Consider the following 18,541-nt stretch of genomic DNA (forward strand, 5'->3'; position numbering starts at 1 on the left):
AATCACCGAACACCACTCATTTTATCATGGATAAAATATTTCATCACATTCTGCAGTAATTTAATATCAGCTATAAAATTCAATTCTCAGGTTAGGGTTTGTCATCATTTGAGAATATAATTTTGTTTTGTGTGATGTTTCCTTGAAGCATAACAATATCCTATTTGGATTTTGAATTGCCTATTATGCATTATCTACATTTATTTGATAATGAAGGTAGACACAAAATGCTGGAGCAACTCAGTGGGTCAGGCAGCATCTTTGGAGAGAAGGTATGGGTCACGTTTTGGGACGAGACCCATCTTCAGACTGATGTGGGAGTGGGCAGTACAGAGATAGATTGTAGTCGGAGACAGTAAGACTGGTGGGAGAACTGGGAAGGAGGAGGAGATGGAGAGAGAGGGAAAGCAAGGAATACTTGAAATTAGAGAAGTCAATATTCATACTGCTGGGGTGTAAGCTACCCAAGCGAAATATGAGGTGCTGTTCCTCCATTTTGCGCTGGGCCTCTGACAACGGAGGAGGCCCAAGACAGAAAGGTCAGATTGGTAAAAAGGGGGGGGGGGGGGAGAGTTAAAGTGCTGAGCAACCGGGAGATCAGGTATGTTAAGGCTGACTGAGCGGAGGTGTTCAGCGAAACGATCGCATAGCCTGAGCTTGGTTTCGCCAATATACAGGAGTTGACACCTGGAACAGTGGATATAGTAGAGGATGTTGGAGGAGGTGCAAGTGAACCTCTGCCTCACCTGAAAAGACTGTCGGGGTCCTTAGATGGAGTCGAGGGGGGGAGGTCAAGAGTGTTTTATTGTCATGTGTTCCAGATAGAACAATTAAATTCTTACTTGCTGCAGCACAACAGAAAATGTGAACATAGTACACTGTAAACAAAATGATAAACGAGAGTGATAAAGGGACAGGTGTTGCATCTCCTGCTGTTGCACGGGAAGGTACCGGGGAGGGGGTGGTTTGGGTGGGAAGGGACGAGTTGACCAGGGAGTTGCAGGGGGGATGATCTCTGTGGTCTATTTGATAAAGTTTATTAATATTATTGAATTTAAGGACAAAAAACGAAAATCTTTTTATTTCCTGGGAAATGAGCATTTCCGAAAATGGAATGTGGAAGTTTATGAACTTGGCTGATGAAGATGAAATTGAAAATAATAGTTGAAATTTAACTGTGTGTATGTTCTCACTGAAGCCCTGAAACCAATATGCTACTTTTCAATTTCCCTGGCAGATATTTTGAAGGAGGAGTTTCTTCTGTCTACCTCTGGGACTTAGACCATGGTTTTGCTGGTGTGATACTGATCAAGAAAGCTGGCGATGGATCAAAGAAGATCAAAGGCTGCTGGGACTCCATACATGTGGTGGAAGTTCAGGTACATAATGGAAATCACTACGATGCTGTCTAATACTGTTTTAAGTTTGCTAAATATTTTAAGATGGGTCACAGATGCTGCAGACTCAAAATATCCTCTGATTCAAGGCTCCAAATGTGTTGACTTCTGGCTGCCATCTATTTCTTATCACGCCACGATGCACTTTAAATGCAAAGTGTTGTTTCAATTCATGATGTTGAGAATGTTATTTACAAGAATAAAAAATTAATAGAAATGGTAAAGTGACACAATCCCAGGAAAATAGACAATAGGTGCAGGAGTAGGCCATTCGGCCCTTCGAGCCAGCACCGCCATTCAATGTGATCATGTGATCAAAATGATTTATGTTGCAAAGAAATAGGAATGTGTTATTCAACTCTTCAAACCTGCATAATTAAATCATGAATGATGTGTGCCTTGGTTCCATTTATGTGTGCATATCCTTTATTCCTCTAACCTGTCAAAGGTTTTTTAGTTTCAGTGTTAAAATTTAAATTAACGTTGTATCCAATCTTTTGCTTGGAGTGATTAAATTTCCAATATTTAGCTGTGGGGGGAAAAAGAATGTTTTGAAATTTTACTCTCAAATGGTATGGCTTTAATTTTAAAGTTTTATATGATCTTTAAGATTCATTTGAAAGAGAAGGTTATATCTTCTATATCAACTGCTGCTTTCGCAAAAAAAATGTAAAGATCATCATTCAACTTTGTTTGAGGAAATACAAATCAGGTTTATGTAGCCTGTCCTCACAACTAAGTTCTCTAAACCTTTGCAGTGTTTTGGTGAAACTCTGCGATGCCTCTTCCAAGTTAAGTGTATCTTTCCTGAAGTTCACCCATGAACTGAATTTGTACTCTAGGTAAGGATTTGTCCATAACGCTATTATTGACAGACAGTTTCTACAAATTTATATTCCAATATACCAAAAATGACCAATATTCCTGCTATTTTCTGAATAATTTTTGAACTTGTCCATCAATTAATTGTTAGTAATCTCTGATCGTGGACACTTAAATCCTTTTAGTCCCCTTAAAACCCAATAAATTACAGATATTTTTTCTTTCATTAATTACAGTTTTGAATGCATCACTCTCTTCCTTCAAGTCAAATTTAGCCTATACATTTCTATCTAATCAGGTGAGGTGTAAAAAATGTCAGTGAAACACCATTATATTCATGGCCTTGGCACAATTCCTCGTACCAGTATGTAATCATGCATTCCACTTTATATCACTCACGATATTGCAGAGATGTATATATTTACAATACAGGAGGCCTTTCTTTGCTAGAATAAAAAACAAAAAAAAATATATATCACTCCCTTGCTGTATTCGAGATCTGGTATGTTGTTTCTCTGGTTCATTTGTGTATCTGTTTTTCTTTTGCAAGGCAAATTATGTGTGGTGTAGCTCATTCTACAGTTTGAATAATTTTCAAAATATGCATATATGCAGAAAATCAGATTTTTTTTTGGTATTTTTCTGAATAACTCTTCAATGCATTTCCCAGGAGAAATCAAGTGGACGTACTGCTCACTACAAACTGACCTCCACGGTTATGCTTTGGCTACAAACAAACAAGACTGGCTCTGGCACTATGAACCTTGGTGGCAGTCTGACTAGACAGGTATTGTAATAGGCTTCTATCATTAAGGGTTAATACTGTTATGGGCTAATATATTGTTAGAAACAGAAAATTCTGTGGTTCCATGAGCAAGTCAAAGGCTGGTTATCTTGCAGTGAGTAATTAATCTCCTGACACCCCAAAGCTATCTTCAATGCACGTCAGAAAGGTAATGGAATACTCTCCACTTGCCTCAATTAATATAGCTCCAACCATTCTCAAGCGTTTCTCCAGAGGAGCCTTTGATTTGTGCTCCATCAATCACTTTGACATTCCATTTCTTCACCACCTGTAGTATGTGCCATTTACAAAATTCAATGCAGTAACTTGCTAAGGCTACACCAACAGTATCTCTGTACCACCAAGAAAGCAAAATGCAGAAGGTGCATGGCAACACCACCGAGTGCAGATTACCCTCCAAGCCACATGCCATCTTGATTTGGACTAGAGAGTCATTTGTGTTTTTGTGAAACTTTAAACTAAGTGAATAAATGTAATGTAAATATAATTTACTGATGGTCATTGGCAACTTTAAGTTGAATATTGTCCAAAACAGTGGTCACCCTACATCATTTATATTCAGCAATTTTTACACTCTGGATCCAATGTGCCTGGCCTGAGGAAGGAAGTTAATTGCATAGAGAAGGAATGCAATGCAGTATTTACAGGTAAGGACACAAAGTGCTGGACCAACTCAGCAGGTCAGGCAGCAGGAAAGCAGCAGGAAGGGTGGTAGTGGAGAAAACCTCTTTCTTCCCACTGTGACTCATCTTCCTCAAGCTCCCTGCCTCTCCTCTTCCAACTTTCTTCTCTTCCTTCCCCAACACGCACACAATAAGTCTGAAGAAGATTCTCAACCCGAAATATCACCTATGTTCTCCAGAGATGCTGGCTGACCTGAGTTACTCCAGCACTTTGTGTCCTTTTTTGTATAAACCGGCATCTGTAGTTCCTTATTTTTAGCATATACAGGTATTTTGATGCTGCCACGTTGTGAAACTAATCGCCAGTGATTTTTTCCCCCCTGTAAGGTCCTGATTTTCGCTCTGCAAGTGTAGAAGATAAACAAATGCATTCTGTGAATTTTTACTTTTCTATGTACTCATTTCTGTTTCAAAGGTTACTATTGATTCTACTTTCAGCAGGAAGACTACAAATCAAAACATGCTGCACAAAACGAATCTGGTTCCTACAATCATTTCTCCCTCTTAATTTTCCAGTGATCTTAAATCTGTATGTTTTGATTACTGGCCAACTTGTCCAGGGAAACGGGTTTTCTTTATCAATTACTTTCTTAATCACAGCAATCAATATTTCCTTAATTCTCCCTCAAGAAAAGGGAACAATCTCAATTCCATCCATTGTCACTGAAACCCTTGAACTTTGCTTCTGCTAACTCTGTTTTCTCTCCATATCCTTGAGATCTTTCTTGGTGTTGCACATAATGGGTCTGTCCATGCTTTATGCACCTCACCCCTGCCATCCTCTCTCCTCCCCAATGCTATTTCCTTTGCCACACATGGAGTGGCTTTGCTACTGTAGATGTCTCAAAGGGCAGAGTCATCTGATAGTGATCGGTAGTCCTCAAACAGTGGTGCCTAAGAAACTGCCCATGGATAGCCCTGACAGCCTGGTGCTATTAAAGGCCATTGAACTGCGTTTCAATGTCTCTGATCAAGATTCAAAGCAGGCTTTATCAATTTGTGCTAATTCATAACGAATTGTGATTGGCATCAGAGGAAGTAGTAGTTTCAGTTTGTAATATTGGAAAATTAAATTTTACTATAACTTCACTGCAGACCATCTTTTCTGGTTAGATCTGATAAGTAACATATGTAAATTGTAAGGCCGAAAACGGCATTATATATTATTGAATCCTGAACAGTTAAATTAACAGTAATATTTTTTTAAACTTCAGTAAAGCTCTGTGGTGTAAATATTTCATGGAAAGAAGCATAAACACTTACATTTTTTAAAGAATAAAGCCGAGAAACATAATTATTGCAGAGTCATGGACCTTGCCAATAAAAACAGTGCTCAGAGAAAATATATTTTTTTGAACTGCCTGCTGTCAGCCTTGTGAAGACCAACTTAAAAGTTCTCCAATTAAGCACTTTGGCTTCTGTCTTTAATTTATACACAGAGTAATATATAATGGATATGTAAGCTGTATTAAGGTTACCTTTAAGTATTACTGTAAAGGCTATGAAAGGTAATCATGTAATGAAGTAATGAGATAGGACAATGACTCAGCTTATCCTCCACCAGTATGTCTGATTTAAGTGTTATCAGGTTTCATTCCAAAGAGCCTGCTGGAGTTGGAAGTTACCTTATCTTGGGAAAACATGATGAAGCATCAAAAAAATATTAAGCCTTTCTGAGGTCGACGGTGTGCCCCAATCGGGCAGACACAGTGTCTGCTGGGGCATGTACATGAAAACTTTGTTTTGGACCAAAAACCATGTAGTAAAGCCTGAATTAGCTGATCGATAGTAGAATTTTAACGCTTGGCACTATTGCCGAAGAAAACTGCCCTTAAAAATTCAATAGGCTCTGTGGCATGCAATCTCCATTTTGTTTTGCATGATTTGCAGTCTGTATGAGATATGTGGCAAGCAACACGGAGATATCATCAACTAAACACATTAAAAATCCATTGCTCATCTATCAAAAGCCTCCCCGCGCCTATGTCGACCTATTTCCTGCCATGCTTTGTCCTGTCTTTCCCCCTTTTCCAGCTTTCTTCTTTCCCCCATTTTCATTCCCACCCCCCCCCCCCCCCACATCAATCTGAAGAAGATATTTGACCAGAAACATCACCTAACAGTGTTCTACAGGGATGTTGCCTGACCCGATGAATTACTCCAGCACTTTGTGTCCTCATAGGAAATGTTATTCCTCAAAATAGCTTTGTAAATCCCATCACAGAAGACGTTAGGATAAATTTGGGATCGTTTTCCGAAAGAATATTGTGGCAGCTATCTTAGAACTTGGTCTAATGTAATGAAACAGCTAATTATTAATCTTGTCGATATCCTCTTGGGAAAAGTGATCACTAAAATTGAAGTATATACGAGTTCAATCATTAAGTCTTTAAGTTAGTCATTTATGTGGGCATGAGGGTTATATTAATATGGATCGTTTGGAATATCAGATTTTAAAAATTGTGTTAACAATGGTAAACCTGTAAACATTTCTAAATTCTCTATAAATGTATGTGGAAGTGAACTTGAGGCATAGGATTATTAGAACCATTATGGCCTCCCCCTCTTCATTTTTATTATTAAAAGTCATGAAATTAAAAAGGAATTGTTCAATTGCATTGAAGAGTGGCTTTGGGTTCGGAAACTGGTCTTGCATTGAAAAACAAGTATGCGTCACCAGCTTTGCAATCTTGTGGGGACTGCCAATGCACATGATCAAGCTGTTCCAGTCCTTGATTCACAGCTCGTATCATAAATATAGACAAATGCCGTGCTTGTGATAGTGGGTAATACAACCATGTAACAAGTATGGACTGGAGTGGTCTGCATTTGTCTCTGGTTCCAAGAATCTTGCTTAATCTGAAAATTTGCAGCAGTCACATAAGCAATTTCCATTTATATAATGAAATGGTTGAAGTGACGGGATAAAGTGGAAATGTTATGGAAATCAGAATTTTAAACTAATCAATGTTTTAATAATGACATTCGAATCTTTTGGAGTTATATAAGCAGTCAATTATGTTTTTTCACATTGGCTATGTTTTGTTTTCTGTCCAACTTGGCAAATGAATTAGTGGTAGTGAATTTTAATAATGAGCACGCTGGAACAAGGGGAATGAAAATAAAATGTAATTCCCCTTTGGCAGATGACAATGAACTGAGTTCCAACCTCATTACACAAATTCATATGTTAGCTATTCCCTGAAAGACTTGGAAAATCTTGTGACACTATTTGAAAATGAGCTCTAGAATTCTCTTGATCTTGATTCTCTTGATCTCTTGACCAATATTTACTCTCAAACCAGTTCTGATTATCTATTTCATTTACTTCATTGATGTTTTTGCAGACTTGCTCTGAATAAAAAGTCTCCCTGTGTGGTAATATTTAATTCTCTCCATAAAGGAGAAATGTAAAACATATGGAATATCTTCTGAATTGAAAAGTGCTATATAAATCTTATTTCCTATTGTCACCATCTGTTTGTGTTGTCTCATTTACAAAAATAAAATAATGAATGCATTTGGATGAATGCAAAATGTAAAAATTGAGGCAAACCTTAAGCAGAAACATCTTGAAATGGAGTCTAGTTCCCTACAATGCCCTAACAAAGTTTTTAATTTAATGTTTTTCATTTTAATTTAGACCCAAGGAACTGTAGATGCTGTTACAAAATAAAAGACACCATGCTGGAGTAACTTAGTGGGTTAGGGAGCATCTCTGGAGGACATGGATTGGTGACGTTTCTGGTTGGGACCCTCCTTCAGTCTGATTGTAGACTAGGGTGTTGGAGGAAGCTGGAAGATAGATGGGGGCGGAACAAAACATTTTGTGTCTCTGAGTTTTTAAATCTACTTTTTGCTAATTGATTTGCTCACAATTCCATGTTAGGAAGGACAGAATGTTGGGAACAGGAAGCTTCTAAAAGACATAAGTGGCTTAAAGCGAATGAGCAAAACTATGACAGCTGGAGTTCATTGTGGGAAGTGCAAGAGAAATTCTTTGAACCCAGGAAAGGAAAATCAATGTAATTTTGAGATGATGGGAAGTTAGAAACTGGACAGAAGTTCTGGTTATCCATGTGCACAGATCATTAAGAAGTGGAAAAGAAAGTAAAAGTTTTATTTAATTAAACCGAATTTAATTCGGTGGGGAAACAGATGAGAGAATATGATGCTTAAATTCTGCGTAAACTTCAGCTATCTTCTTTGGAAGAGCACATTTCATTTTGGGCACTTAACTGCAGAAAAGACATTGGCTTTTTTTTTGAAGGGGTGCTTGTAATCACCAGGGCTTACAGGGTTAAATTATGGAGGCGTTCAGCATTAACTTGACCTGTATTCCCTTTGAGTTAAGCATTTGAGGGGGTGATCTAACCAAAGTAGTTTCAATGATAAGAGAATGCAGAAAATATTTCCTCCGGAACAAGTGGCGGAATCTTAAAATCCAGTTTAAGGCATTATTCAAACAATGCTCTATTTGCTTAAAAAAAAGTCACCATGAGCAATTTGTGGTTTTTGGTAGATATATTTGTGTGATTGGGCTTGGAGGTGTTCTACATTCTCGTGCTGCTAGTATGAAGAATCTCTCTGTGTGCTGTTCTAAAGAAGGCTGTTAGTGTGAATGTGATTACATTGTTCTCTGCAGACCACCCATCTAATGCAGCATAATGAGTCATGTTAATATATTTGTATCTTTTTGTTGCTTTTTTTGTTGGTAATTGTATGAATCGTGGAAAATGTTTGGACACCAGCTATCGAGTTGCTTGCAGCTGCGGAATTGGGTCTTTTGAAGAGTCCGATGGCCTGATCAATGCGTCTATTGTGCACCAGCCTGCAGGGCCCGGAGGGTCCAGTTTCATGAACTCCTTTCACAACCGTCTGCCACCAAGTGGCAACTATAATGTGGAGACAGATGGCCAAAGAAATTATGCAGCAGTTACTTTGGTTGCAATGTCTGGTTCTGAAAATCATTTTCTTATATGTAAAATGTTCAGACTGAAGAACCGAACGTGGCTTTACGTTCTGCAACTGAGTTCAACTACAACCATAGAGAACCCTGGTTCATTCACTGACTTGGGCACAGATAAGAGTGCAGCCTTGTCTACGATGAATTTTCCTTGTCAGTCCAGCACACATTCTGAACCTGTTTTTGTTGTTGCAGATGGAGAAGGACGAGAACGTGAGTGAGTCGTCGCCTCACATTGCTAACATTGGAAAGCTGGTTGAGGTAGGTGCAGCTTTCTCTGTGTGGCAGATAGGTATCACTGGATGAGGAGCAGAGTGCGTGGCTTCTTGCAACAACAGTTGCAACGGCTCTGGCCAGCACAAATAGCAGGTCACTGTGGCAAACAGCATCCATTTTAAAAGCAAAAACGCTGCTGAGACCAGAAATCAGAAATACAAATAGAAAATGAATGAGATACTCAGTAATTCGAGCACTGTCTGTGGAGAGAGAAAAAGTTAATGATACAAGACAGTCCTTTCAATAATACTCAAACTTTAACTGTTTCTCTCTCCACAAATGCTGCCTGACCTGCTGAGTATTTTTTTTGTGTTTTAACATCATTTTTAATATGTTTAGCCCATTTTTTTCTGTATTTGCTTTTATTTTAAAGTGGGTATTATTGGTCAATTTATCTCAATACTTTGTTATTAATACACTTCAATTGTTGACTTGAATGTTGACAACTGTCCATAAGGTTGGAGTTAAGCTGCTTTGTCGGTGTAGTTCTTAATGGTAAGGTTCTGGGATGTGCCCAGTCGATGATACTGTACAATAAATGAGACAGCAGCATCCAGTTCTGATACAGACAGAAATAGTTGGAAAATTGGGCATTGAGTGCTGAAGGCTACATCATGTCCAGGCAGAAGATGAGGTGCTGTTCTGCAACCTTACCTTGTGACAATGCAGGAGACCATTGAGGGAAAGGTCAATGTGTGAGTGGAGTCGGTTGGCCATTAAATGGAGACACAAGAAACTGCAGAAGCTGGACTCGTGCATAAAACACAGTACTGGAGAAACTCAATTAAAGCTTATCTTCCACTTTCTCTGCTAAGTTGCCTCCCTCCCCCCCCCCCCCCCCCCCCCCAGTTTTAATGAAGGCTCCCAGACTTGAAATGTGAATGTTTTCCCTTTCCACAGATGCTGCCTTACCTGCTGAACATTTTCCATATTTTCTAGTTTCTTTTCAACTTTGGCAGCGCTGATTTAACCGTGACTATCCGAACATTACTCAAATTCCAGCATCTACAGTAGACATTTCTCTCCACCAATTCTGCCAGGCTTGCTGAGTTCTTCCAGCAGCTGGCTTTTTATTCCAATGAAAGAATTGTTCAGTAAACACATGAGAAGCACTATCTAGTTATAATGGATAATTGGTAAGATGCATGGGATTTACAGTGATTTGAACATTTTGATTCAGAACTGCCTTACTTGTAGAACGCAGGAAATGGAGAGATAGGGATCATGTGTAGGCAGAGGAGATTAGTTTAAACTGGCATCATGTTCTGCACTGACATTGTGGGCCAAAGAACCTGTTCCTACGTTGTGCTATGTTCTAATGTGAATTTTATACACTGATCCTTTACAAGGAGTAAATTATTCAGGCATTGAGACCTCTCGTAAATAAAAGTATATTTTGCATCCTCAACTTGAATCATGACACTTCAATTAATTTCTTGATAGTTTAAATATAGTGATCCTCTTTATCTACATTTTAGTTGGGAATGTTTCCTAAACCATGACAGTAATTAACACTTGCCTTGGTACAATGCAAAATGATTGGCACAGATCATTGGTGAATCCATATTCAGATATTTTGCCCGTAACAAAACCATTCTTCAAAACCCAGCTACCATTTTAATCAAACATTTAATCTTTCTCTTCCCAATTTGGCAATCATTTTTATGAATGTTGTTCAGAATAGGATTACCAAATGTTTTTGTGTTGTTTGATGAGATGTCTGGCATAATCTAGGATACGGAAAAACTCTGTATGATCACTAATTTCTTATTTGGGTCAAAAAGCCAGAAACATTGTATGTTAGTTCCAAGCCTTCTAAAGCAGATAACTGAAATTTTGCATGTTTGGCATCTACTATGTAAAAGAAAAGTTCCAGGGTAGTTTAACATCTCTTTTTTAATGTCATGCTACATAAAAATGACAGTTTACAGGTGTACAATGATCACTTTTAAATCAGTCATAATGTAGACAGAATGTATGGATACAATTGCCAGCTTGCTGTCGGGAAGAACGGATGCCAAGTGATCTCACTATTTGTTAGAGTTTTGGAGGCTAGTGAGCTGTGTAGCCACTGATGCAGATTTCTTGGAAAATAAAAAAAAGGGGATAAAAGTTAATTAATAGAAGACGTGATTAACAATTGACCAATGAACCGGAAAAATAAATATGCTCCTCGTGGTCAAAGTCATGTTTTTCTGCAGTGTGAAAGAATCCAGCTTGAAGCATCACAGCTTGTATCATCAGGATAATAACTTTGTTTGCCTGCATGATGTGCAGTCCGGGAATGGTGACATCACTGTGGCTTGCCTGTGTTCTGTAGCTGTACTATAACATTTTCCACAGAATTCTGGCTTGTACACAAAACATATTTATTATTTTAGGAGCCAAAATTCTTTGGAAAGTTCAATAGCTGCTACAGAGCCCAAGCTGGCCACAATTAAATTGACCAAACAAGAATACATTGCCTGTAAGAAGGTCTACTAGTGTCCTCTGGTGGTGAAAAGCACCCACACCAGACCTAGTCTGAGCATGCTTCAAGCCACATGTCAACCTGTTTCATTTTCCTTGATTCCTTTTGACGGTTGCAAATAAAAGTGATTGTGAATCATTGCATCATATAGTTATAAAACTTCTGATGCTTCAAAAAGCTTAAGTCTCAAATGAATGAAATATGATAATATTAAAATCCAAATGATTTGGAGTTGGAGCATGAATCATGATATCTAATAGGAAACTGGGTGCATCAGAGAAAGCCACAGTTTGAAATGTTTGACATCTGCCAATTAAAGTTGGGCAAAATGAAGATCCTGTTTAATTCTCTCCCATGATTTAATGGTTGTATTGGAATGCTGGAAAACTAGATGGATGAGTCCCCTGTACAGGGAACAAGGGGAAACGTGATCATTCGATTTTCACTGCAGGCAGGTAGAGGTCACAAATGTTGCTGCAGTGAAGGTGCCCACTGCATTCCTAATAGTGATTTGAAGCAGTTTATTGTATTGTTAGGTAAATTATTATCCAGCAAGAGGAGAATCAAGATTTAATATATTAAACAGTATTGGTTTATCTGGTGAGAATTCTCATATTCCACTGTTGTATGAATGGAGTTGATAATTATTTCAATTTAAACAGCTGAGCTAGCAAATCCATGTAGCCAGAGAACTTTTATTAAGATAAGGAAATGTTCCCAGCTCCTTGCTGGTCTTGAATGTTAATGCCAAAGGCTCTCCCTCGCTCTGTGGAAGAGCTCTAGGTAATATTTCTCATTGAAAGTGCTCCACTGATCACAGGCAGTCCCTTACATTCCCACGTGGCTTGGTGCCTGGAGTCTATCTGCTGCATTTCTAACAGGTGTACTTGTTTTGTTTTCATTCTTGAAAAATTGAACTTTTTAAAAAAGAGCCAAATTACCTGGGCCAGAAGTTGCATAATTTTTAATACTCTTTATCCTTCAATAAAGTGGATAGGTTTTCATTGTGCATATATAGCTCCTTTCTTGAAAATGTATTCATGCAGTCATGAGAATGGGTGTCGAGAGGTAACTTACTGGTCATCTAGTGTATACTTCTGATTGCTAGTTCACTTGGTATCAGAAGAACTTCAAACATGAGGCTTGAATTCCCAATCACTTCAGTGTGTACCCAGATTTAGTTTGACTCCAGTTATGCTGAACGAAATGGGTATGACTGAAACCAGTTGATGAAAATGTTTTTTTTAAAATCTGTTCATGCTGCAAATCTGAAATAAAACACAGAAGAATTCTGATGAAAATTCCTCAACCTGCGTATTCACTTTGTTTCTCTCTCCACGGGTGCTGCCTGATTTGCTGAGTGTTTTGAATATTCCCTGTTTTTATTTTGTTAAGAATTTAAGGGAATTGTGACAAGTACATGGAGAGGAAAGGTTTAGAGGGATATGGGACTAGAGCAGATGAGCATCTTGGTTGGCACAGATGAACTGGGCTGAATGGCCTGTTTCCGTGCTGCATGATTACATGACCACAGCCAAATCAGGACTTCACTGCCATTTTGTTCTTCAACCCTCGATACATTTTTGTCTTGAAGAAGTATGGCATCTCCCTAACACTGCAGTGATGGTTATGTTGATAAAGTGCGACTGCCTGCACCTGATCGTGCATTAAATACTTGGAGATGGTTCCGTTTCATTCTGTTTGTTTAACTGAAATACCAAAGACACTCTATTAAATGTGGTGGGAAGATGATCTTTATAACTAGCTGATTTGATTGTTATTGTTCTTATAGGATATGGAAAACAAGATCAGAAGCACATTGAATGATATCTACTTTGGGAAAACAAAGGATATTGTGAATGGACTAAGGTAATGTATGAAACGCTATTTCTATGTAACCCTTGTGGAAGCCCTTGTTTTAGCAGTATTTTAATCAAAAACCTTTAAAAAGGATGGGAGATGGGAAATTTTAGGGAGAAGATCCTGGAACATGGGCCAAGGACGCAGAAGGCACCGAGAGTAATGTGAGCCAAAGAGATGGCTCCATAACAATGCAATGCACAGTAACCTTGTATGTGCACTGTTGGAGGAGATCAGAGGGAGTGATTAGCAAGGCCATCAATGAATTTCAGCACAAGAGACATTTTTACTTTGGAATCTAAAGTTCCAATGATGACAGGAGAATTGCTTGGTTGGACTTGGATATTGGTAACAAAGGCCCTGAGCTTGTGAATGGGGTTAGGATGTACAGCTCTTGAACCAGCATGGACTCACTGGGCCAAATGACAGTCTCCTCTCCTTCAATTTCTCAAATTCTTACCTTCTCAGTGGTTTTGAAATTCCAGTTTAAGTGGGTGTTTAAGGGAATTTATTCAGAGAATAACAAATATGCCTGCCGTGGATAATATTTGTTTGGAATTTTTATGAATATACAGTTTTTTGAAAATGTGGGTGTCCTGATATTCTCGAGAGGAATTATCATAGAGGGGAAAACAAAATCAGCAGTAGAAATGTAATATTGAAACTATTTAAATATAATTTGGTTATGGAGCTTTAGCATGACTTTTTGAGCGTGTTATCCAAAATAGGACCTGTTAAAATGTGTTTTGTATATGAAGAAAGCACCATTATTAAGGTTTGTATGTGTTGGTTTTATTGATTTTTAATGTTTATTTTTCTGGATTGTATCTCTTTCCTTGACTTTCATGTGAAAACAAAACATTTTTATAGATCAATTGATGATTTACCAGACACCCAAAAACTTAAACAGTTACAGAGGGAACTGTCTCAAGTACTGACCCAGCGCCAGATCTTCATCCAGCCCGATAATTAAATGCCCAGGTATCTGCCTGTGAGGCTTAAAATGTGATTAACCACAACTTAACTGGGCTGACATAGTTAGCCTTTATCATTGCATGAAGTTTTACTGGTAAATCTAACCTTTAACCCACCTCACTCAAGGAAACGGCTGCTTTTTATTGTAGAGTGAAAACAACACTTGCAACACGTGGTTTGTAAAAGTGCTTTGATAACTTTAAATCTTGACGTGCAGTGTGTTAAAAGTTTGTGCCTAATTACTTTTCAGTCAATAGCTTTTATTGGAATCTTCCAACTCCCGAAGGATCTTCATGCTTTTAAACTAAAAACTTCCGAGAGAGAGAGCATTAATTTTCATGGATTGTGTTGCTTTTTTTAATTTTGGACAGTTTGAAACACAAATTTCATGATTTCTGCCATTTCCAACCAGTTTATTTTTCTATAGTACTATAGAAAAATAGTGGTTGGAAATGGCAGAAATGGTGAAATTTGTGTTTCAAACTGTCCAATTTTTTTTTAAAAAGCAACACAATCCATGAAAATTATTGCCCTGTGTTTAGCAGAAATGTGTTCACATTAAAGGTGCAATGTAGCAAAGCATCTCGGTATCCCTCAATGTTCAGGGACAAAGCCCAGCAGTCATGAAGAAAGGTTCTGTTACTGAATCATACAGAACATCCACTGTACTGTGCCGCACTCAATCCAGAGTTATGAATTTGCCAATGTGGTCTAGGGTTGTTATTCATGTTTACCACCTAACTATCTTGCTGGAAGGTGTGAAGCAGGAATCAAGGTTACCTATGTAGTCCATGTTCCAAAACGTCCTGGTTTCATTATCCATGCTACCCTTCCATAGAGACTCATTAAGTGTCTTTCACCAGGAGGCAATACTTTCAAGAAACATGACAAAGAAAACTAATTTATTCCTCAGCTTTGCTAAATAAAATACAGCTAATAGATTAAACATGTTATGATTTCAATCTAACTCTACTTCCTATGTTGTAATTTGGTACCATTTAGATTATAGTTTATGTTCAATCACAATTGGCATTGTCCATTTATCAGCATTATTACTGCCTATTTTGGCAGGGTGGCTGAAAGTGAGTAGCCCTGTTTAATGCAGAGGGGGAAAGGGTCCTCTGCATGACTGTTGGGAATGATTAGCGAGGAGTTTAGTCCTTTATCGCCTGTGTAGGAAGGATGGAGTGCCCAGCACATTAGTTCACTGACTGAGCAAATCTTTCAGAGGTAGTTGGGAAATGCCGTTCATTAAATGTTGCATCTCACTTGATCATAGCAATTTCAATGTAGGTGGAAATCCTGCAAAAATTAAGAATGATCTGATAACCTGCTTGTTAAAAGGTTTTTTTAAAACGCTTTGATGAAAAAAGAGTCGCCCTCTGGGTGTCGTATTAAACAAAATAAAGTTATAAATGAGCTTAATATTTTGGGAGTTACCTGCATGGTTGTCATGCTTGTAGTGGACTCACTGGAGGCTTTAACTTGTGCATGGTATTTGCCCCAAAAGAAAGCCTTAAGAACTCTGTGTGTGATTGTGCTTCATGACTGCAGACCTTTGAAAAGCTAACTTTATTTTTTCAAAGCAAATTATTGTTTATAACTAGAGCCAGGATTTTGCCATAAGTGCCTTTTTATGCCTTTTTTTGGGATGATTTCAGCAAGATAATGCCTTTCTCACGATCGAGTGCCTAAATCAGTCTTTTTTGCTGTTTTAACGTAACTTACAAGAAAATTTCCACCACCGGGGCAAAACCGGGGGCGCCACCATCGGTCGTTCTGTCGTGGGTAGTGGATGAGGCCCCAGTCTTTTGCAGTCAGGCTGTTAGTGGGTGTTGAGTGGTGATTGAAGAGGGGTGGGTGGGGAAGAGTCCAGTCTTTTCAGGCTGGAGGCAGGCTGTGAGTAGATGTGAAGTGATGTTTGGGGAGTGGGGGAGTGGGGAGGGGGTACCAGGGTTAAGTTTCTGTTTATCGAACCTGCAGTAGAACTCGTTCAGGTCGATGGTCAGCTGACGATTGTCCAAGGGTTACAAGGGTTTTCCTCATGTAGCTTGTGATTTCTTGCAAGCCCTTCCAAACTGAAGAGTCGTCATTAGCTGAGAACTTGCTCCTCAACTTCTCGGAATACCTTTCCTTGGCAGCACTGATTCCTCTTCTCAGCTTGTACTTGGCCTGCCTGTAGAGGTCTGCAGGAGCGGGGGCTCCTGCAGGATCTACCCTTGCAAGCGTCAAAATGCCTAAAGTCAAGTCAACGGCGTGTAAAAAATGGAACAATTTGGTGACAGTGTACCGGAGTGATATATTCTCAACATGCTGTTTTGCAAAGCATGTGAGAAAACAGCAAATCATGATAAGAAATATTTCGTCTCCCAGCATGTACAGACAGCTAAACACAAGTCGGCGGCAGAGAAACTGAAGGTGGGAAATACGCAAGCTTGTCTCCTCACTACATTTACTGCTGGCTCCAGTCGCAAATCTGAGTTTTCGAGTGATCTGTACAAGGCATTCATTGATGCTGGAATTCCATTGTGGAAATTGGAAAACAAATCTCTCGGGGTTTTTTTTAGAGAAACACACAGAGGAACATATACCGAGCAAGTCATCATTACGGAAAAATTATGTTGACAGCAACTTCAACATTGTTGTGCAGAAAAGTAGAGATGAAGTTGCATGCAACAAAATATGGATCCCGATAGATGAGACAACCTATGCTGTGGAGAGATATGTTGCCAATGTGGTCATCGGTACACTAGAGGCAGGTCAACAATCAAAGGAGTATATCGACATGAATATAGAGTCTGCAGCTTGTTTCGGGGATGCACCAGTGACCTCAGCTGGGGTAGAAAGAAGTTTCTCAGAACTGAAGCATATTCTGTCTGGCAGACCAGATAATTTGAAAATACTGCTAGAAATTATGTGCAACCAGGCAACTTTGGTCATTTAATGTAGTATACCTTTATATTATAATTTTTAACCATATTTTGGTGGTGGAAATACATGCCTTTTATGCCTTTTTTTGTAAATAAATGCCTTTTTTGTGCCTTTTTTGTAATTTTATTATGCCTATTTGCTTGCTTATTTCAGAGATTTTTAGCGTCTGAACATCCTGACTCTATTTATAACTATATGGCTCGGCTAGCCCCTAAAATTATCAGTTTCTTGTGGTGAATGGGGATCATGATGGTGAGCAATCAATGTTTAAATGGCTCATACAAGCACACAGGAACCATGCATCTGAAGCTCTGCACTGGTATATGTTGCTGCTGCATGTACACAATTGTAAAAGTCAGCATTAGTTCAGTTATACTCTCTTTGGAATTTGCACGGTCTGATCAGTTCATGTAATGTCATGTTTCCTATTTTGTTGAAAGGTTTGTGCTGGTTTGGATCAATCTGTTTATTTGGTTTTCTCACCTTAAGCTCCTTTAAACTTGCAATTCTGCATCTCCTCTCAAGCCCTGATTTTTTTTCCGTTAAATGTTAGGGGGCAATATCGGCCAGTCTTCTCAGCTGAATAAATACTAGTGATGTGTTCGGTTCTCAGGATAAAATGCGTGTTTATGATTGCAGTACTTGAGTTGCACTTCTGACAGAGGGAGCAACTTCCACGCCTACTGTTCCTGCTTAATAACTGATCATAAACAAAATTGCTGTTTCCAGATTGAAGAGTAAATTCTCTTCCTAGCTGAAGTCTTGTTTCTTATACAATCAAACTTCCCAAAGGACTGATGTTTGGAAAGGGAAATCTTTACCTTTTGATTCAGAAGTCTTGATCTTTAAAAATTGTTAGACACCATTGCTTGAGACAATACTAATGCCAGGATTTCAAAGTGTGTTTCCATTTAACTCCCTGCCAAAGGCCTTGGGTTTATTTGAGACCTCGGGTGAAGGGAAGCACCTTTACTGATCTCAAGAAGCTGGTCCTTTATTGGAGATATAATTCACAGGACTGTCAGCTACCGTTTCTCTGCATCGTTTGCATTGCAACCATGACCACAAAAATGTTATGTGGGACTTTTCATTTTCAAGTTTAATATAGTGATGCTAAAATGTTCATTTCCAGGATATAATGTGTGCAAGTTAAATTCTACCGCTGTTCAGATTATTTGGCATTAGCATCCTGAGGTTTCCAATGGGAAAGTATCAATCCATGGACAAATGGGAGACAAACTGCACGTGGTGTGATCCTGGACGTTCTTTCTACTGACTACCTGAACCATCATTCTGATTGGTGATCAGTTTAGATGAGGATCTCGCTCGGCATGGACGAGCCTGTTTCCGTGCTGT

The 18,541-nt window shown here is 38.7% G+C and overlaps 1 protein-coding gene across 1 annotated transcript in view; it reads left to right on the plus strand.

The window, feature by feature from the left end:
• The window catches only part of capzb (capping actin protein of muscle Z-line subunit beta), a 97,991-nt gene that overhangs the window by 77,696 nt on the left and 1,754 nt on the right, over positions 1–18,541 (plus strand). The window contains exons 5-8 of the mRNA XM_078424983.1: positions 1,238–1,379; positions 2,890–3,006; positions 8,869–8,934; positions 13,212–13,288. Of these exons, the coding sequence (XP_078281109.1) occupies positions 1,238–1,379; positions 2,890–3,006; positions 8,869–8,934; positions 13,212–13,288 (402 nt within the window). The remainder of the gene's footprint in view (positions 1–1,237; positions 1,380–2,889; positions 3,007–8,868; positions 8,935–13,211; positions 13,289–18,541) is intronic.

The sequence above is a fragment of the Rhinoraja longicauda genome, chromosome 30 (genome assembly GCF_053455715.1).
Source record: "Rhinoraja longicauda isolate Sanriku21f chromosome 30, sRhiLon1.1, whole genome shotgun sequence".
NCBI lineage: Eukaryota > Metazoa > Chordata > Chondrichthyes > Rajiformes > Arhynchobatidae > Rhinoraja > Rhinoraja longicauda.